Raw genomic sequence first — 22,461 nt, 5'->3', positions numbered from 1 at the left:
AACGATTTTTTTAAATCAACAAATCCATTTGTTTAACAGTCATAATCGGTTTTTAGATCTATTTTCCTGCGTCAAGTCCACGTGTTTGTCCTGTCAATCAAAATCATTCGACACTGTGTAGGTGTGCAGGTTTGAAAGTCTCGACACAACGAAGACGTAGTGCTAGTATTTCCAAGTAGTTTTAACAATTTTTTTTTATCATTTCTAGTTTTCTAAATAAATGAATAAATAAAATACATTGACCCATGGGAATAAACACTTGGAAATGATTCAGTCGCGTGAATGTGAAACATACTCCATGCAATTTTAAAATACCATCGCCGGTACGTGTATATTGTGAAATACAATTGTTTAACGACTTTTTCAGATACATGTAAGTTTTCAGACTGAATTTTTTGTGCTATAAAACGCATCAACTTCTTTTTAAATGTTAATTTAAATATACTGGAAATGCTGACTAAGTAACGGATTAATGGGGGGAGGGGGTGACTCTTAAACATATCGAATTTCAAACATATAAAGTTAAGGTGATCATAAAGGAAGGATTTTTTTCTCTCTTACTATAGACTTTATATATATGTAAAGTAGAAAAAAATTTTCTGTTGTGCAATATATATATTTTCTTCAGACCACACTATAAATTTATTCGCTCCAAAGATATTTAATTAACTGGATATCCGCAGAACTATTTATAATTCTCAGAACTAGTTCTAATATTTATTTCTATAGTAATTGAAAAAAAGTGGTAGAAATGAATATTTTCGTAATTTTGCTGCAATTGGTGAATTAATTGACTTGGATTATATTCTCTCCAATAACGATTTGTCATCTTTGACATAACAACAAACTTTTGCAGTGCTTGAAGTATCTGTATATTGCCAGTATTTAAATTTAGTTTTTCAGCATCGTTCTACATAGGTACATACGTATAACAACATTTATTTTTCAGAGAAAATTAATAAATAATGTAACCCAAAAGCTAAGTTACAATAACAGAAATATATTGTAGATAATTTTTTGCCATAAAATAATGATTCTTTAAATACGATATTTTAATAATTAGATTGCAAAAGCTGTAAATCCTTACTTTCACTGTACAAAAAGATAAGTCCTTTCACTTCGGAGTTCCGAATGACAGTGAAGACTGAACGATAAGTGAACGCTGAACGCAAGGTGAACGCAAAGTGAACGAACGAAGAGCGAGCGCTGAATACTCTGTGAACAGTGAACGCGAGCGCACGGTGAACGCTGAACGCAAAACTGTGAACGGAGAGCAAACGGTGAACGCACGGTGAACGAACGGTGAGCGAACGGAAAAATGGGAAAGTAGAACGTTTCAGCGACTGTAATATATGTTCTGAATTTCATTTTTTTTCTGTATGAGCAGTGTTCTTTCAACTTCTGTCAATTGTTACATCATCGGATAGTGTCTTCCAGGTAAATTAAATCCAGGTTCTCTAAAACAGTATTACGTGTATTGTTCAGAGCACAAAACGAGAAGAAATATGGGGGTATATATGCATTGATATTCAACAGACAAAGCCAAATGGTAGGTATGCCATAATCAGAACTATCAGAAAAAAAAAAAAAAAAAAAAAAAAACAAACATCAATCAGGGTCCTGGTGTTAAATCCTCTACGTAGTCGGAACAATTTAAATGTGAACTCTTCCTCCGGTGACAACAAGCATTTGGGTACTCTTGTAGGAGTTTGTAATTATTGAAAATTCTATTATGTGGAAATTAATAAATTTACGATGTAAAAACGACTGAAATCAAAAAAACCAAAGCTTTACAATTTATACCAAATTAAACTTATGATGTTTAAGGACATCTTCGTTTAAAGAAAAAACACAAACAAAATTATTGTGTATGAAATGTATGGAGATAACGAACAGAATTCAAGCTCAAAAGTCCATCAAACAAAACAAATTTTCGAGTAGAGCAAACATGGACCTCTAAAACACCAGGGTGGGATCAGGTGCTATAAGGAGTGAGCAACCCCTGTCGACCGATCACACCCGCCATTTGCTCCTTGTCCTGATCGGGAAATAACGGAAAACTCCGTCTACAAATAAGTGTGTTAATAATGGCCTAACAAGTACAGACCCTGAAACGTACCCCAAAAAAGCGTGTGACTTTCGTGCGCTTTTCGTTTTGTGCAAACCGTGTATCGTTTCGTGTAAGCTCCAAAGCGTTTCGTGCAAACCGTGTAGCGAGCGTGCGAGAAGCGTGTGAGAAACGTGCGACTTTCGTGTAAGAACCGTGTGAGAAACGTGCGACTTTCGTGCAAGAATCGTGTGAAAAACGTGCAGGATTCATTCGGAAGTCACTTTATTTTAAAGATCAACATGTCATGCTGTGTTGTTTGTAATTAATATTATTCGGATCTATGATATCGGTGGTATTTTAAAAGAGAGAAGAAAAAAATACGGAAACAACAAAATAAAAATAATCGGTAATGTATTACATATTTGTTTGATTTTCTTTCTTTTTCATTTAAAAAAAGGTGGAAAGAAAATGTTCTCAAGGTAATTAATTATATGCAAGTCAATTTTAAGATATTTGATTCAATACATTTTTATAGGGAGCAATACTGAACATTTTTTTAAAGAAAATTCATCAGGAATTCTTTTCATTCATTGATTTGAATCTCTTCATCATTTTACAATTATTGTATATAGAGATTACAAGAACATATGGGTGATTAATACAAAATAATAGGTAGATAAGACAGGCGTGAAAAATAAAATACAAAGTTTAGTGTGTTGCTATAAATGTGAAGTATGGAAATTCTAGGCCGGGGAGCACAATTATTTTTTTTCTTTATAAAGAACATAATTTTCTTACGAATAATTTTGAAACGATGAGTCATTTATAGTCTTTTTATGCATAAATCTGGTTGATTAATATAGTTGTCATATAAATGAATTATAATTCACATGCTTCGGCAAATACAAGTTTAAATATTTCCGGGGGGGGGGGGGGGGTTCAAATGATTCTCGTTTTAAACACCGTTTTATAGATAATTTTCTTTTTAAAGAAAATTATTGTCTTTTTCGGGGTGCACCCGATGCACCCCTTACCCTTTAAAATATTTTGGAATCTTCTTTACACTTCCAACACTCTTCTTACGACTGTGATCAAGGTCATTTACAACAGCGATCACGGGCTACGCGTGCCGGGAACTGAAAACGTGTTCTGCTACATGTATTAGCTCTTGTCAATCATGGCTAAGATGACAATCTGCAATAACGACTGATTTTTAATTCATGAAATTAAATTGTTTTATTAGTATTTAATGGGTACAAATAAATACCCGTGAATTTTATTTCTTAAATTTATCCGATTATCTGTAAACAGTGAATTAATATGCCAGTCTATTCGTGAATAAAAAATTATAAAGAAATAAATCCTGAATAATTATATAGTAGTTGTTTTATTAATCACGCAGTTCTTGAGCATATTTTTTTAGCTTTCATTGGTCATGTATACATGTATATTGAATGTATTGTTAAGAGCCGCGACTATTGATTACATTTTTTGTGTAGACGGGGTTTGAGATCAAGGATTTTACATGGTGGTGGGTATATTGATTTTATTTGATGAACAAAATGCCTCAAAGAGAACTAAAGAATTACAATAGCTCTCTACCATATTAAATTTAAATGATAAATCAAAGTTTAATTCTGTAATGAGACGATATATTTACCATTCTGAATAAAGTGCATTTAATGAATTACATGTATCTGGTCCCGCTGTAGATATGGATATCCTTTTTTTTCTAAGAACGAGCATTTGTTTCTATAATATTTTTTCCCAATGGTATACTCACTGAAACAAGTGCCCGATATATTTAGCCATGTACAGAAGTAAGATCTCGGTAATCTACCCCCCCCCCCCTCCCCCTTTCCTGCGTAATGTTCTTGTGTGATGCAGTGTACATATCACCTTAAAGTTTGCAAATTATAAACAGATCCTTATTTAATCAAATGAAATAATTTATTTACTAAATAAAAAAAAAATGAATAAATCAATCAATAATTAAATTTAAAAAAATAAAGGAAAAGAAAATCAATCCGTTTAAAGAAATCATACGCAATTTAATCATTTCTTTCCACATCAATAACTGAGTTTATTTGTCAGTAATCAAACGACTTTTTAATATCAAACTATAATTGTAAAAACATTGAATGTTGTAAAAGATTATGAATTACAAATATAATTATTTTTTTCAGTGCGTAATTAAGAGTCTAGTGAAAAAGATTTAACGCATTCCAAAATCAAAACAGAAAATCTTTTTTTCTGTTTTAGGCATTTTGCCCCAAGGTATTGACAAAATCCAACAGAAAACACAGTTTATAAGATTTTATTGATAAGATTGTGAAAAATCAGAATTTTTTTAATGGAAACACGATCTAGTGTCACAAATAAACTGAAATGTGAATATTTGGAGGAAATATTGACAATTTAGCAAGACTTTACGGGGTAAATTTCCCCCCAAAGAAAATCACTGATTCACAGCTTAAAGATAGCAAAAACCTACAGGGTAAATTTCCTCTCAGAAATGACATTGATACAGTTAACCTACAGTAATTCAAAGCAAAAGCAACCATTTTTTAGATAGCAAGACTTTACGGGGTAAATTTCCCCCCAAAGAAGGTATCACTGATGCAGTATTCACCACTCTTATAAAAAAGGGAACATTACACTTTGAAAATCCCAGAACTCTACAGGGTAAATTTCCTATCAAAAATGACATTGATTCACTTTATATACAGTGTTTGAAAGCAAAAGCAAGACTTTACGGGGTAAATTTCCCCCCAAAGAAAATCAATAATACAGTATTTATGATTCGCTAACATCGTTAAGATGGCAACAATCTACAGAGTACTTTTTCTCTCAAAAATTATATTGATACATTTTATACACAGTATTTCAAAGCAAAAACACCAATCTTGTAGATAGCAAGATTTTACGGGGTAAATTTCCCCCAAAAGAATATCACTGATACAGTATTCACTCTCTTATGAAAGAGAACATTACACTTTGAAAATCGCAGAACTCTACAGGGTAAATTTCCTCTCAGAAATGACATTGATTCAGTTTATATACAGTGTTTGAAAGCAAAGGCAACCATCTTCATGATAGCAAGACTTTACGGGGTAAATTTCCCCTCAAAGAAAATCACTTATACAGTATTTCTGATTCGCAAACATCGTGAAGATGGCAACAATCTACAGGGCAATTTTTCTCTCAAAAATGACATTGATGCAGTTTATACACGGTATTTCAAAACAAAAATATCCATCTTTTAGATAGCAAGACTTTTCGGGGTAAATTTCCCCCAAAAGAATATCACTGATACAGAATTTATGTTTCACAATATCTTGGCAGTAATGAAAATTTACAGGGTAAATTTCCTCTCAAAAAATATTATTGATACAGTTTATCTTATACGTAGAAAACGCGAACATAACACTTCGAAAATTGCAGAACTCTACAGGGTAAATTTCCTCTCAAAGATGATATTGATACAGTTTATATACAGTAATTAAAAGCAAAAACACCCATCATTTAGATAGCGAGACTTTATGGGGTCAATTTCCCACCAAAGAAAATTTTTGATTCACAACATCTTAAAGATAGCAAAAATCTACAGGGTAAACTGCTTCTAAAAAATTACATCGATACAGTTTCCATATATTAATTCAAAGCAAAAACACCAATCTTTTAGAAAGTAAGACTTTACGGGGTAAATTTCCCCCCAAAGAGTGTATCACTAATACAGTATTCAATACTCTTATAAAAGAGAATATTACACTTTGAAAATCGCAGAACTCTACAGGGTAAATTTCCTCTCAAAAATAGCATTGATACAGTTTATATACAGTGTTTCAAAACAAAAACACCCATCTTTTAGATAGCAAGACTTTACGGGGTAAATTTCCCCCAAAAGGATATGACTGATACAAAATTTTTGCTTCGCAATATCTCGGAGGTAGTAAAAATCTACGGGGTAAATTTCCTCTCAAAAATATTACTGATACAGTTTACATCATACTTAGAAAAAGCAAACATTACAGTTTGAAAATAGCAAGTATGTACAGGGTAAATCCTCCCCAAAGAGTATCAATAATACAGCATATATTCAAAGCATGAACAAACATTGCAACTCGATGATAGCAAGACTTTACGGGGTAACCCCCCCCCCCCCCAACAAAGAATATCACTGATACAGTTTATATAATTCACAAAATGAAACAAATATTACTTTTTGAAAAAAGCAAAACTTTTCAAGGTAAATTTCCTCTCATAAAATAAATTAATCCTGTATATATTGTTTACAGAAAAAAGCATACATTACATCTTGATGACAAAAAGAATATGAATAATATATTATTTTTATATTACAAACGATACTTTTATCTAAATATCATGCAAGCTGGAAAAGCTAAATATTAAAGTTAACATAATATTACGCCTTCTAAGCATAGAAAAGCATACAAAAACATAAAAAAAATCCCTCTGGAATCTTTCTTTCTCTGTTAAAAGAATACGATTTCTTTGTTTTAACAGCGTCCTCCTTTACTATCTTTGACCGAAGTTCCACTACTATGCTTTTCTCTTGGCTGATACAATAGAGAGATTGTAGAGTACATTTTCCGAAGGAAATCTGGCAACCATATTCTGAACCAAACCATAGTCGCCCTATGGATGAAAATTTTAAGTCTCATAAAAATAATGTAAACTTCAATTTCCCAAAGCCTTAGGCATTTATTTATGATTTCTTGACAGATATGACTGGTTTAATATTGCGCACTAGAGTAGATGTAGAGCAGCAGGTGCCTGCTCCGAATTTTTGTAAAACAGTCTTTCTGTTTATATTGTATGGAAATTGCATTCATCTAAAGATCCCCGAACACACACTCATATACACATATACATTTATAAATGTTTCTTTTGAGAATGATGCTCATTCGTGATATGGGTCCAAATCGTAAGATAATCAAAAAAGTTAAATGCACTTACTATAGTATTGTATTTGTAATAAGAAAAGTTCAGACAGGACATATAATTACATGTATTACTGATGCCCTCTAGGTCCATCATGACGTTTTTTAAGGGGAAGTGAAAGAGGTAACTGATAGCATATGCAGATAGTTTTACTACAACCTAAATGTTGGTTAAGGTGTTTAACATTTCAGCTTCAGTTATTTCACTAATAAAGAAAGCAACCAAATTCCGAAATCCTTATGCTTGGGCATTGGAATTGTAGATCAGGAACGAATTCAAATGCAGATACTTCCTAAAACATACATATATCGTGACATATATAAAATTGTATATTTACCTTGATTGTTCAAGATTTGGACTTGAAATTGTATTTCAGTTCCAGCACAAAGCAATCTCTTTTGTATCGAATCGTCGATAAAAGTACACTTTTGAAACACTCTTAAAGTACTTGCGTCCACAAAACTGAGAGGTCATCAAGCCTGGTTTCCTTTCCCTAATTTGCGTGACCTTTGGCGTGGATGAGCCAGGGAACAGGGTAAATGAACGCTGGGCATATCAGTACAGCCAATAATATTTAAATTCCCAACTCACTATTCATCATGTAGTGTATATTACAGGGAAATGGACAAAATCAACTATACGCATTGCTTTCAAGGAAAATGAGTAAATTTATCAATGGGTGGTTGCGAGAGAAAAATTGAAGTGATCTATTTATCATTACTTTACTGTTTACTCTTCCGCTGCGTGAATTCCAGATGTTAATCAGCCCTCTTATTGGATAGCATTGCGGCCATGTCATAAAACTGACCTAAGTTAAGATAATTTCTCCATTTTCTCAGCATCCATAGCTTGATCTATAAAAAGGACAGGTTGCCCTCCTTAAAACTTGGTGACATTTTGCATATACTCTACTGCAATTGCATCATCTATTCATGTGGCAGTTATTATTACTTTACAAAATATGTGGTTTCAAAGATGTGAAAAAATTATGAACAGTTATTCTTTTTTAAGTTAATCTTTCTACACTGACACAACCTTAGGTTGAAAAAGAGAAAAATAAACTAAAGAAATAGCTAATGAAAAGCAATATTGATAGAACGTATTCTTAACTTTAAAACTCGAATATATTGTGCATCATTTTAAAAATTAAAGAAAAAAATATCCACCTTCTAATTACTTTCTATATGCCGGTGTCTACCTTTCCTAGCTGTATTCTTTGCGGAGTATCAGATGTCAAGTGCAAAAAATAATGAAAGAATGATAGACAAAAAATTTAAAAATAAGACTTTTTTCATGTACCATAATTACAGTGACGAAATCTATCTATTTCTGTTTATATTTTTATCTTTACATGTCTTTTTTTCCGAAATTGTAACACATTATATTTTGTATACATGTACATGCGTATATGTACAGATTAAGACAAATGTACATGTATAAAAAAAATAATAAAACCTTAGGGATACATGGTAAAGGCCGTGTACCATTATTTTAAACAAAATCATATCGGCAATCGTACATTTGATAAGTAGAAAGAAGAAAAAAGGAATTTCCGAGTGGTTTTCGAGTATTAACCTCATCTAACTTCTTATGATAACATTTTTTGTGATTAATTTTGATAATTGAATATTTAAACACTGCACATATAGGCAGAATTATTTATGAAAATTTTCAAAGAACAGAATTGTTACTTAACAGACGTTTTCGACAATCGATTATGCCGGAAAGGTCCGAGATGATTGCGATTGTCATAGTCAAGGTCATTTTATTTTAGTTCAAAAACGTATCGTTTACAATGATTTTCTCTATTCCATGTTATACCAAACAACCCGCGCAGCCAAGTATAGATGGCTATCAGATTTTCAACCCATTAGTTAACGATTAGTAGCAATGTGTGCTCATCATGTATGCTATAGGACTCAAAGGCAATGACATCGCATCGCCCATCCTGCAGAAGTCGCCATGCAATTCAGTCAATTAATTTAGAAGAAAAAAATTCTTTTACACTTTATTGCTTAGCATGGTATTACAAGATGTAAAGAAATACACAAAAAATGCAAAGGATTTTTTTTTAATGTTAAGAATGATATACTCATAAATCATTTTTTTTTTTAAATTTGGAATAAAGTTCTATCAATATTGCTTTTTTAATATCTATTTTTTTAATTTAATTTTTTTCTTTTTTAACTTAAAGGAGTAGCAGTATAGATAGATGAACTTTCCTAGGAAAGGAATAACTGTTCATGATTTTTGTTACATTCTGAAAAAAAAAAACAACATTTCCAACAGTGCAATTATTACTGCCACGTGAATGAATTATGTATATGCGACTGCAGTAGAGTACATGTAAAACAAGTAACTTAGTATAATGGAATGAAATTCAATGACCTTAAAAAATCACCAAATTCAAAGAGGGCAGCTTGTGCATCCCAAGAAATCCCGTCCGATTTAGCTGTGAGCTGAATTCAATACAAGTGCAATTAACGCTAATCACTGATATTCCCCTAAGAGTGATTTGAGACAATTGATGGCAGAATCTTGGAGAGGTGGATCTAAGGGAAAAAAATACTTTTACAAATATATTCTTCAGATGTCATTGATAATTTTAGCATTCATTTCCCTTGATATGATGAATTATTTTGCTACCACGCACTCTTCTACATTTTTGCATGTGGAATTTATTTCAATTTTATTTAAAATTAATTAAAATTTTCTATAGCCTTTAAATATTTCTGAATCTAAGGAGAATTCATGATGTGCAAATCCCTCTAGGACACAGCGAGTTACATGTATCCCATATGATGCATATTTCACTTACCCCTTGAGAAGAAGGAAAACATGACCTATTTACACCCTTTCTACTAAGCATTCAAAGGCAACATTTCTCAATATTTTAAATTTTAATTCTTTTCACCACACACTCTCCCTCCGTTCTATACCCTAGATTCAGCCCAATCCACCCGTATACATCATTAGACATATTTAAGGGGGAAAAAATGTGTTTTTAATTGGCACTACTTCCGTGGTCAATGAAATGGGGTAAAATTAGTAACCTATGACATATTTATACCTTCTACCATCAAATTAAGGGTTACAGATTCGAACATTTATTTTAATTTCCTTTTTGTTTTACTTTGTTCATTGTTAACTCGTTTATTTCCTATAATTGCTTCATTTTAAATTCATTATTAATATTGAGCCCGTAGGATATTGAAATCATGCCCCCCCCCCTCCCCCCCCCCAAAAAAAAAAAAATAGGGCCTCAAATTGTTCTCTGAAAATTAAGTTTAGAAGCTTTAATTTTACAATCTGTAAAAGTTTTTGATCCTTCCCTCAACACTGCTGACATCATTTGTCTCGCAACACTCGCATGGGTAATATAAAGATTAGCGTTAATTGCACTTTGATCAAATTCAGTCTAAAGCTACACCTGAGAAAATCCACAGAATTTCTTCCAATGCTCTTAGGTTTGATAGATAACAGATTTAGCTGCTGGGAAAATTTAGAAATAACAGCCTAACTAAGGTCAGATTTATGACACGCCGCAATGCTATCCAATACAACGGGTTGAATAAACAGGACTTCACGCAGCGGGAAAGTAAACAGTAAAATGATGAGGGACAGATCACCTCAATTCAATATGTTCAATAATTTTCTTGAAAGCAATGTGTTTATTTTATTTTTTGTGTGAAAACAGTTGATTTTGTTCGTTTCCCTACAATATACCCTACATTCATACTTGGTGGATTGTGCGTTGGGAATTTAAATATTATTGGCCGTATTGATATGCGCGGCGTCCGTTTTCCTTGTTCCTTGCCTCATCCACGCCAAGGTCACAGAGAACACTAAGCAATTTAGGGAAAGGAAACCAGGCTAGATGACCTCTCAGTTTCTTGAACACAGGTATTTTAGGAGTGTTTCAAAAGTGTACTTTTATGACGATTTGATATAAAAGTGACTGTTTTGTGCTGAATGGAACAATTACAAATTCAAGACCAAATCTTGAACAATAAAGGTAAATATACAATTATATATATATATATATATATATATATATATATATATATATATATATATATATATATATATATATATATATATATATATATATATATATGTAAGCAGTATCTGCATTTGATTTTGTTCCTGATCTACAATTCCATTGCCTAGCATGAAGATTTCGGAACTTGGTTGCTTTCTTTATTAGTGAAATAAATAACTGAAGCTGAAATGTTAAACACCTTAACCAACATTTAGGTTGTAGTAAAACTACCTGCATATGCTATCAGTTACCTCTTTCACTTTCCCTTAAAAAACTTCATGATGGACCTAGAGGGCATCAGTAATACATGTAATTATATGTCCTGTCTGAACTTTTCTTATTACAAATAAAATACTACAGTGAGTGAATTTAACTGTTTTGATAATCTTTTAATATTAGCTCATATCACAAATAAGCATAAATCTCAAAAGAAGCATTTTTTCAATGTATGTGTATATATGTGTTGTCGGGGGGGGGGGGGGGTCTTTAGAATACTGAATGAAATTTCCATACCAAATAAACAGATAGATTGTTTTACAAAACTTCGGAGCAGGCACCTGCTACTCTACTCTTGTGCGCAATATTAAATCTGTCATGCCTGTCATGAAATCATATAAAATTCCCTAAGGGTTTGGAAAATTGAAGTAAATTGAAAAAAACTATATGATGAGGTGATTTACGAGTCTTAAAATTTCATCCTTAGGTGGATTTTGGATTGGTGCAGAATATGGTTGCCAGATTTCCTTTGAAAAATCAATCTACAATCTGTCTATTGCATCAGCCAGTAGAAAAGCATAGAAATGGAACTTCGGTCAGAGATAGGACGTTGTTTAAATAAAGAAAGAATAACGGGAGACAAAAGAAAATCTTATTCCTTTAACAGGGAAGGAAAGATGCGAGAAGCTTCACTCTTTTTTTTTTATATTTATAAGATATTATGTTAACCTTAATATTAAGTTTTTCCAGCTTGCATGGTATTTAGTTAGAAACATCGTTTGTAATATAAAAATTATACATTCATTATCCTAAAATTTTATGTCATTGATTTTTTTTTTCCTATCTTTCATTTTTAAATCATGGAGAAGTAAAATTGTATTTCTTTTTCTTGATATTTTATTATATTACAAGAAATTACCGTTGGAACGATTTTGGAGGTTTTAACAAAATTATAAGGATTAGCAAATCATCATTTTGAAAGTTTTTAGTGATACTAGCAAAATAGTAAAATGCAAAGCGTCCGTGTAGTACATGTACGTTTTTAAGTTATTTTTTGCTTGAAAGATAAAATATCAGAGACGTAAAATTTTAAGAAGAAAATTATGGAGTGGAGAAACGTTGGTAATAGAGTGTGTATCGGTTTGATAAAAATGTAGGGGGTCATCAAATCTGCAAAATAATTGAAAAGTAACCGTTAAAATTAACTCTAACTGTGAATAATATGCAATTTAAAAAAAAATGTAGCAAAATTTGTAGACATTTACTTTGTAACATTGATTTCTGCATTGGTTTTAATAAAAAGTACCGAATTAAAAAAAAAAATCTAAGATTTTGAGAGAAAATAATACTCTATATCTTAGTTTTGAAAATATGTAAACGAGATGAAGATATGGTAAACTAGTTTGATTAAAAAAAATTAAACTGTAACTACATAATCTCCATATAACGGAACAGTTTGTCAGATACTGAGGAAATTAACTCCGAAAATTTTAGTTAAGATGGGGATGGGGTACTTGTAGAGTCTTCCTATCATCAAGATGTAATGTTTGTTGATTTTGCTTTTTATAAAATACACTGCGACATTGATATTCTTTGAGGGTAAATTAATCCCGTAGAGTGTTGCTAGCATCAAGATTTTAAGTTTGTATTTCCTTTTTTAAATAGTACTTTTTGTCTACCCAAAGACCTCGTTTGCATTTCCTGTGAAAAATGTATACTTTATCATTGAGATATTTTTGGGGGAAGGGGGAATTTACCCTATAGATCGAAACTTGCCATCATCAAGTTGTAATATTGTTCGTGCTTTGAATAATATATTTTATTATTGATATTCTTTGAGATGAAATTTACCCCAGAGAGTCTTTTTGTCATCAAGATGTACAGATGTAATGTATGCTTTTTCTGTAAAAAGTAAGTTCTGTATCAAATTATTTTAAGAGAGGAAATTTACCTTGGAAGGTTCTGTTGTTTTCAATATGTACGTAATGTTTGTTTTTTCTGTAAATAATATAAACTGTATAAGTAATATTCTGGGGGGGGGGGGGGGGGGGGTACCCCTTAACGTCCTGTTATCATCAAGTTGTAATGTTTGTTCATGCTTTCAATATAATATATAATGTATCTTTGATGCTTTTTGGGAAGAAATTTACTCCGTAGATACTTGCTTTTTCTAAAGTGTAATGTTTGCTTTTTCTCCGTATAATATAAACTATCAATATCGTCTTTGAGAGGAAATTTACCCTGAAGAGTTTTCTGCGATTTTCAAAGTGTAAACTTCGCTTTTCCTACGTATAAGTTAAATTGTACCAATAATATTTTTGAGAGGAAATTTACCATGTAGATTTTTGTTACCGCCAAGATATTGTGAAGCATAAATTCTGTATCAGTGATATTCTTTGAGGGGAAAATTACACCGTAAAGTTTTGCTATCTAAAAGATGGATGTTTTTGTTTTGAAATACGGTGTATAAACTGCATCAGTGTCATTTTTGAGAGAAAAATTACCCTTAAGATTTTTGCCATCTTCAGGATGTTTGCGAATCATAAATACTGTATTAGTGATTTTCTTTGGGGGGAAATTTACCCCGTAAAGTCTTGCTATTATCAAGATGGTTGCTTTTGCTTTCAAACACTGTATATAAACTAAATCATTGTCATTTTTGAGAGGAAATTTACCCTGTAGAGTTCTGCGATTTTCAAAGTGTAATGTTCGCTTTTTATAAGAGAGTGAATACTGTATCAGTGATATTCTTTGGGGGGAATTGGTGTTTTTGCTTTGAAATACTGTGTATAAAATGTATCAATGTATTTTTTGAGAGAAAAAAGCCTTTTATATAGTTACATTGTTTATTGGTAATCTCATTCTGAGTAAGCTCCGCCCATTAAATTAATTAACCCCGCCCACTGGACTGCTGGGACTGCTTTCTGCTTTCTGGGACTGCTGGGACTGCTTTCTGGGACTGCTGGGACCGCTGTGGGACTGCTCTGGGACTGCTGTGGGACTGCTCTGGGACCGCTCTGGGACTGCTCTGGGACCGCTCTGGGACTGCTTTAGCAGTCCCAGAAAGCAGTCCCCGGGACTGCTCTGGGACTGCTTTGTGTCAGGTTGGGTCTGGTTGGTACTGTACTATGTAGATTGTTGCCATCTTAACGATGTTAGCAAATAATAAATAGTTTAGAGATTTTCTTTGGGGGAAATTTACCCCGTAAAGTCTTGCTATTATCAAGATGGTTGCTTTTGCTTTCAAACACTGTATATAAACTGAATGTCATTTTTGAGAGGAAATTTACCCTGTAGAGTTCTGCGATTTTCAAAGTGTAATGTCCGCTTTTTATGAGAGTAGTGAATACTGTATCAGTGATATTCTTTGGGGGGAAATTTACCCCGTAAAATATTGCTATCTAAAAGATGGTTGCTTTTGCTTTGAAATACTGTGTATAAACTGTATTAATGTCATTTTTGAGAGAAAAATTACCCTGTAGATTGTTGCCATCGTCACGATGTTTGCGAATCATAAATACTATATTAGTGATTTTCTTTGGGGGGAAATTTACCCCGTAAAGTCTTGCTATCATCAAGATGGTTGCTTTTGCTTTGAAATACTGTAGGTAAACTGTATCAATGTCATTTTTGAGAGGAAATTTACCCTGTAGATTTTTGCTATCTTTAAGCTGTGAATCAGTGATTTTCTTTTGGGGCAAATTTACCCCGTAAAATCTTGCTAAATTGTCAATATTTCCTCTATATATTTACATTTCAATTTGTTTGTGACACTAGATCGTAATTCTATTAGAAAAATGCTGATTTTTCACAATCTTATCAATAAATATCTTATAAAACTGTGTTTTTTTGTTAGATTTTGTCAATACCTAAGGGCAAAATACCTAAAACAGAAAAAAAGACTCTGTTTTGATTTTGGAATGCGTTATTTGTACATAGACGTTGATAGGCATTTCACCGGGCAGGTCACATACTCAGTGACAACTATTAATTAATTACAACTGAACATTGAGTATTTTATCTGTGAATATTGTACTGGTGTATATAGCGAGTTTTACTCTTAACTTAATCTGAATGATTGCAATTTTTAACTAATCTTTGATTAATCCGTGATAATTTAGATCAAGTCAGAGAGATTCCGAATAGAAAATCCAGATCGAGGCCAAAGCGTGCGAGAATCGTGTACAAAGCGTGTGAGAAACGTGTACAAAGCGTTTCGTGCAGGCTTTCGTGTAAACCGTGCAGCCTTTCGTGCAAAGCGTTTCGTGTAAGCCGTGTAGCGTTTCGTGCAAACCGTGTAGCGTTTCGTGTAAGCCGTGCAGCATTTCATGGAAACCGTGTAGCGAGCGTGTACCGTTCGTGTAGCATGCGTGTGGGGTAGTAACACGTTTCAGGGTCTGTAGTATGAAAAACGTCAGTTAGCATTTTGGTAAAAAGTTGATTTTGGTAAAATTTTGTGATTTCAAATTTTCCAAAAGTTCTTTGGAATTTTTAAGTATTCACACCTGATTTACACCACTTCTCGAATATAATGTTGCACAGTACTTCTAGAGTTTCTCCTTCACTACTGTTGATATTTTAGTTAGGAGTAAAGAAAGAGGTTTGGTGAAACATTTACTGGAACGGTGGAACCCGCTATGTATCTTTGTTTGTAAGGATTTTGATGAAGTTTCGGAATCCAATATAGATATGGTAATTCAAATTCATGTTGGTTGTTGAGAATATTTAAAATATTCAAAACTGACATCGCAGCACGGTTAAGGCTACATAAAGGAGGCGTGGCCTAATTTATACGGGAAATGCTTACTATGACATCACGCATTAATATCATTTCTTCATAATATCATAAAATGAAATAATTTGCGAGTTTAAACTGTATAATAGTATTAGACTACATTGAAACTTACCACTGTCTTTATTTTTGTCGCTAGTTAAATCCCACACAACAAAATATGAACAAGTAACTGATTGCAATGCACTTGTCGACATGACGTCATCATGGTAAAATGTGACGCATTTTATGTGCAGTGAATGGTGGATAAAATTATTTTTGTACAGTGAGAAATGCATTTTATTATTAAATAGAATATTATCTACAGACATTTAATAGTCAATTAGTTGCTATGTGTAAGATTAATTAAATGCCATTATTTTTTTTTTTTTCATCGGGAAGTGTATCTAATGTATTTTCCCGTGTTTTGTACAAAGGAATGGCACATTTAACATCGAGGTGCCTCTATAAATCGCCCTAGACATACACTTAATAGATATTTGCCATTTTTAAAATATGGATATAAGAAATGCTCCTTAACTTGAAAAGTGCTGCTCCTTTCGTGAAATCAGAACGTTACTTAATAAACATTTAAAATACTAGGTAAAGGTCACGCATTTTTCAGATGGAGTCCATTTACTTGAAATTTAAACTAGTAAAATGCGAATTCTAGTTAAAGCAGCAGAACTTCGCAGAAAGCACAAAATGTGTAGAAATAATTTATGAATTAAAATTTTACTTTTAATGAGGGTATGCCCTTGCGATATTCAAATTTGTCTACGACCTCCACGCAGTACACATTATATGCATTTATCATTTGACTGTCAAATAAGGTGACCAAGCTAAATTCTCTACAGAATGGTGTACATTCATGTGATAAAATAATAGCTTTACAAAAACAAATTCAGTTTTAAAAGGTGTGTATTTGTGCACTTCTATATTCCGTTGTGTTCTTCATAATATGCCTTAACAGCGCTGCGATATGATTTTGAAGAATTTCCTCCTTAGAAAGTGAGCTTTGGGTATAAGTTGAATTACCACTTGCAGAATTAAATCCCAATTCCTCTAAAATACAATTTAAATAATTAGCCTTACAAACAAAGAGAATGTTGTTAACAGCTACTTGTGAATCACACAATAAGAAGGTATGCTTTTCATTGAGTTTATTACCTTGGAAGGTTGACGCTCATTTGTCTTACATGTAGCACTGTCCCAGTATACTATTGAGGATAACTTGAACTTCAACACATTGAAGATGATTGCGAACACAGTCATTGGTATTCGCAGGGTTCTCCATGGGCCGTTTAACGTGGCGGCCCCGCCACAGTTAAATTTCTTTGCGCCACAGTTAAAAAAATCAGCGCCATAGTTCCGCCACAGTTAAAATATTAGCGCCACAGTAAGATCGTCGTCGTCAGTAAGAGAAATATATAAATTTATAAACAAAATGAACCTCTAAATTATGTACCATTTTTCAGTTTCTAATGCTAAACCGTTAATTTACTCTAATTAGGGCCCAATGTTTGGCTTGCACAAGCAATTATCTTCTAAACCTCGCTGGACACTTGAATGAAAAGAAGCCATTTTTTCACACTTCACGATGATTGCAAATGATGTTTTTTTTTTTTTTTTTTTTTTTTTTTTTTTTTTTTAATATTAATTGATGCTTTTATAGTTCTTCAGATAACCAAGTCTCTAAACTTGCATTGGCACTGCGAGTCAAACATCGTACGTGTATCGCAATCATGTATATTTTGTAATGTTGAAAAATTAACGACAGATCCACCAAAATATTATTTTATGACTCTTAACTGTTTAAGTATTTTTAAATTCACAAGTTTTAAGGTATTTCAGTCTTCACAGCGATAACTACAAATATATATGCATGTAAATGTTAGCGTGATTGTGTGTCTTACCAGAATTTTCTCTGTCTTTTAATGAATATTGTATAATTTGCCTTTTGTAAACAAATTCATTATTTTTTTAAGAAAAAGGTTTAATGCTCAAAACGTGATGTTACTGGTGCCTTTATTTTCAGATCCTATAAGCTAATATTTGTTAATTTGAAATTAAGTTTGTGGGTTGTTTTTTTTTTTTTTTTTTGGGGGGGGGGTTACTTTTTCACAGGATGCGTATATTTTGGAAACATCCTAATTTTTGTTTTACACTATGTTAAATTGATATCGATTAATTGCTTTTATTATCAAACTTATTAATCAATTTGCCAAACAATAAATGTTATTTGTGTATTAAACTTTTGATTTAATGGGGCTGTGTGTTTTTCATTTATTTCGTGGTTCCTTCGCGAATTCGGTCGTAAAATGACAGCGAATATTAATACTTCGCGTAAGTCTTGCGCCACAGTTAAATTTGAAACGATGGAGAACCCTGTATTCGTATAAAGATTGATCATAATTGTTATAATAATTAAATAACTAGAGCATATTGGGTGTGAGCAACCTGTAACAGAACTGTATGATTGTATTACATTATTTGAATACAGTATTCATGCAGATGATCACCAGATACACTGATTTTTGTTTCAACGTAATTGTGGAATATTCTGTACTAAAATACAGAAGTTATATTGAATAAACTCTTAAGAAAACTGCTAATCAATCCGTGCAAAATTTTCAGGACGTATTAGTTTTGAATATGTCATCTTTCTAGTTTTCTCTTTGTGTACCCCTAATATAGGGAGCTGTTATTCTCATTTTCGGACATCCCCTTCAAGTCAAGATTGGTTTTTAGCTTAAAGTGACAAACAACACCCATGTGCACAGGTCTAACATAAAACTGTTTATCTAATGGTATTAAAGACTGCTATCTTGACAGTCAGCATTGCTTCCAGTCACTTGAAACACCCGGTCAGCAAATGGACACATTTTTGGTGACAATGCAAAAGGGTAGCAACGTGGATTTTTTTTCTACAATAGAGAAAAAGAACAAAAGAAACTGATTGATGAAGAAACATCTGAATCATGTTTTTAATTATCTATTTACAATATTTTTAATTATTCATGAACGGGTGCCGAATTCACTATATGTCGAATGTACATGTACCAGTTGCTGAGTTTAATGGGTGCCGATTATACCAGGTGCCGAATTCACTTTACTTGATGCCGAATTCACCAGTTGCCGAATATTCCAGGTACCCAATTGACTAGAATTCTTATCAAGTACATGGCTGTTTCAGACAACAAGGACTATGTGTTGCAGAAGTTATGTACTCAATTACATCTTACAAGTACTTGGATTATTAATGGGAATTATTGGTTAATTATGTTAAAAAATGTAAATGGGGTAAATAATCGGATATCCATACTTGTATATCAATTTTTATTGGCCCAGAATGCCGAGTAAAGGTCTAAGTTTGAAGCCCTTCACCCGTATATGATGACGTCTCTATATGAATGAAAAATTCTCGAACGGGAGGTAAAACAACATACAAACAATCAATCAATTTTTATAGTGTTATTGTAACATTACCGTTTATCGTGATCTACATCACTATACGTTATCTTAATTTGGGTTAATTAATAAAGTCACAAGTGTGGCAGAGTGCGACATACCCTTTGTTTCTGTGTTATGCTTTAATATGTATAATATGGAGGTCTCAGGTGGTTGAAGAAACTTAAATCACACTAATGGAGGGACGTTATGCTATCGGAATATGCATAAAATTACACTATACGGAAAAGCTGTATGTTTCGAACATTATCAATTATGGATAAAAAAAAATAACGTTAAATTCATGTATAAGATTTAATGTTATATTAATTAACGTTAGGCACAATAGACTGTGTAATCATAATATATATATATATATATATATATATATATATATATATATATATATATATATATATATATATATATATATATATATATCGGATAGCAGTAATAAACAACACCTAAACATTTTTTTTAAGACAGCTAAACACCTGAACAGTATTTCCAGTCTTGAGCTCCCAGGGGTCAAAGTAACTGACTGATAAATTAGAAATACATTGAACTAGTGTTTTGAACTACAATAAAAATGCATGCTTTAAAATGCTACAATTCTTAAACAAATTCTTTCATAGAGTATTTTTTTGCAATCAATTATTATATTTTAGCGATTTTATCAAAATACGATTTGCAACATTAAAAATACATATTTGTGTTAATGCAAAAAAAGGTTGGAATTTTATTCCAGTGCTAATTTTGATTTTAAAAATACTAAATTACATCCCAGTCCCCAGTAATTGTCATTGAATTTTATGAGTGAATAAACATTTTAACAATTATCAAGCATTTATGAATTATTTTGTATTTCATTACACATCAAAATGATGTTTGAAACTGATGTTTGAATTTGTGTAAATCCACCTCAAGTTTTCAAACGTATTTTTAGAAATGTCAGTACAATTAAAGGGTGCGTAACGATATTAAATTTTCCAACCTTCCTCCTCTCTTTTATTCATTTGCTGCAGGATACGTTGAGACACTGCTTTTATTTTATATATATATTTTTTAAATACACATTTACTGTCATAACTATGAAAGAAGTTAGGAAGGTAATAAAATGAACTATATTAACATTTGCATATTTCTTTACTTTAAAAGGCTTTTAAATGACAAACATAAATTCAGGATTTTAGGCGTAGCTAAAGTAAACAACTATTTTTTAACCTTTGTTCATATGAATTATTCTCTTTTTTGTCATTTTTTTTTACTCTTTCATATAATATGTACAAGTGAATTTGCCAGTGAGTATCTTTATTTACACGTAACTTATATTGTGTTCACATGAAGATGTTGTAACTTAAAATAAGTTCTTAAAAATGAATTTGAAAAAAGGGCCTATCGTTTTATACCACATGTACCTGAAGGTTAATTAAATCTTTCACGTTCTGTGCCTTACTATAGGTTACTATAGGTTGCTGTTCTTTAGACAAAATGAGAAGCATACAAAAGCAATTGTCAGTATTACAATAGAACTAAATCAGTAATTATTTGAGATTTGTTTTTTTTTTTTTTTTTTTTTTTTATCTAGCCAGATGCAGCTCTAACTGTGTAGGCAGGGAATGCAATAGATATGGAGACTGCACCCAAGGATGTGTTCAGGGATACAGGGGAAATAAATGTCAGTACAGCTGTCCATCAGGGTGCTCCAGTAGAGTCTGTAATAGAAGTAACGGATTCTGCTTTTCTTGTATTGACGGGTACTTTGGGGATAGATGTGAAAAGGATTGTCGTTGGAAGGATAAATGTTCTGGTCGAAAATGTAACAAAACAAATGGATTCTGTTTAAATGGATGCAACCCTGGGCTTTATGGAAATTACTGTGGAATGCGCTGTGGTAATTGCAGCTCAGGAATATGTGATAGAAATACTGGAAATTGCAAGGCCTGTAGTGTGGGCTTTTATGGAGCACAATGCAATGGAATATGTAGTAACACTTGCCAAAATCAGGAATGCAGACAAATAGATGGTCATTGTAGTAATGGTTGCGACAACGGTTTTTATGGTCCTTTATGCAAAAAGTCATGTAGTGAAAATTGTGCCGAAAGGAAATGTCGACAAAATGGAGGTTGTATTGGTGGATGTACACCGAACTGGACTGGAGATAAATGCGACCGTAAGTTTCTAGAATTTGCACCCCACCCCCCCTCACACATTGTGTACTAAATCATCTGCACAAAAACTGAATTATTGGAATACAAAGAAAAGAGAAAAAAGTTTACTTAAACTTTCGCCTTAAGTGCAAATGTGTCATAATACATCTCAAAGAGGAATATTAAATAGTGCCTTTTTGTATTGCTGTAATTGCATAAATACTGAAAACCTTGCCTAAGAACTTATTGTTTTCATTATGATGTTATGATGTTCAACTTTTAACATTTTATGTCGTTAATAATTGTATCATACGGTAACTTGTCTTACACTTCCAGATAACATTATTAATGCCTATGGCATTACGATGTACGAGTTTTAAATGTTTTGCAGGGTGTGATTCCGGTCATTATGGACGTTATTGCTCCCAGGCATGTAGTCCGAATTGTAAAGGACGGACGTGTAACAATATTACTGGATTCTGCATTTTTGGATGTAATATGGGATTCTTTTTAGAAAAGTGTGAAAGGGCTTGCAGTCAATCATGTCCATCAGCCTGCAGCAGATACTCAGGGGAATGTAAGGGAGAATGTCCGGTTGGGAAATACGGGAGTACTTGTGATAGATCATGCAACCAATATTGTAAAAGTGGATGCAGTAAAACCAAGGGCTTATGTCATTCTGGATGTATTGTCGGAAAATTTGGAGCTGACTGTCTCCAGACATGTGGTGGTGGGTGTATTTCCGGTTGTCATCAGGTCGATGGGAGTTGTTCATGTAAAACAGGATGGCAGAACCAAAACTGTGATGGTAAAGCCA

The 22,461-nt window shown here is 32.6% G+C and overlaps 2 protein-coding genes across 2 annotated transcripts in view; both read left to right on the top strand.

Annotated features, from left to right (window-relative positions):
* The window catches only part of LOC133193447 (receptor-type tyrosine-protein phosphatase kappa-like), a 343,287-nt gene that overhangs the window by 77,436 nt on the left and 243,390 nt on the right, over positions 1-22,461 (top strand). The window lies entirely within an intron of this gene.
* LOC133193119 (uncharacterized) overlaps positions 1-22,461 on the top strand; it is a 61,157-nt gene that overhangs the window by 12,373 nt on the left and 26,323 nt on the right. Inside the window, exons 3-4 of the mRNA XM_061329091.1 lie at positions 21,083-21,667; positions 22,036-22,452. Coding sequence (XP_061185075.1) covers positions 21,083-21,667; positions 22,036-22,452 — 1,002 coding nt within the window. The remainder of the gene's footprint in view (positions 1-21,082; positions 21,668-22,035; positions 22,453-22,461) is intronic.

Source organism: Saccostrea echinata, unplaced genomic scaffold (genome assembly GCF_033153115.1).
Source record: "Saccostrea echinata isolate AGI-Se365-2 ecotype Australia unplaced genomic scaffold, CSIRO_AGI_Sech_v1 ptg000027l, whole genome shotgun sequence".
Classification (NCBI taxonomy): Eukaryota; Metazoa; Mollusca; class Bivalvia; order Ostreida; family Ostreidae; genus Saccostrea; species Saccostrea echinata.
This window is presented reverse-complemented; position numbering and strand designations above follow the sequence as displayed.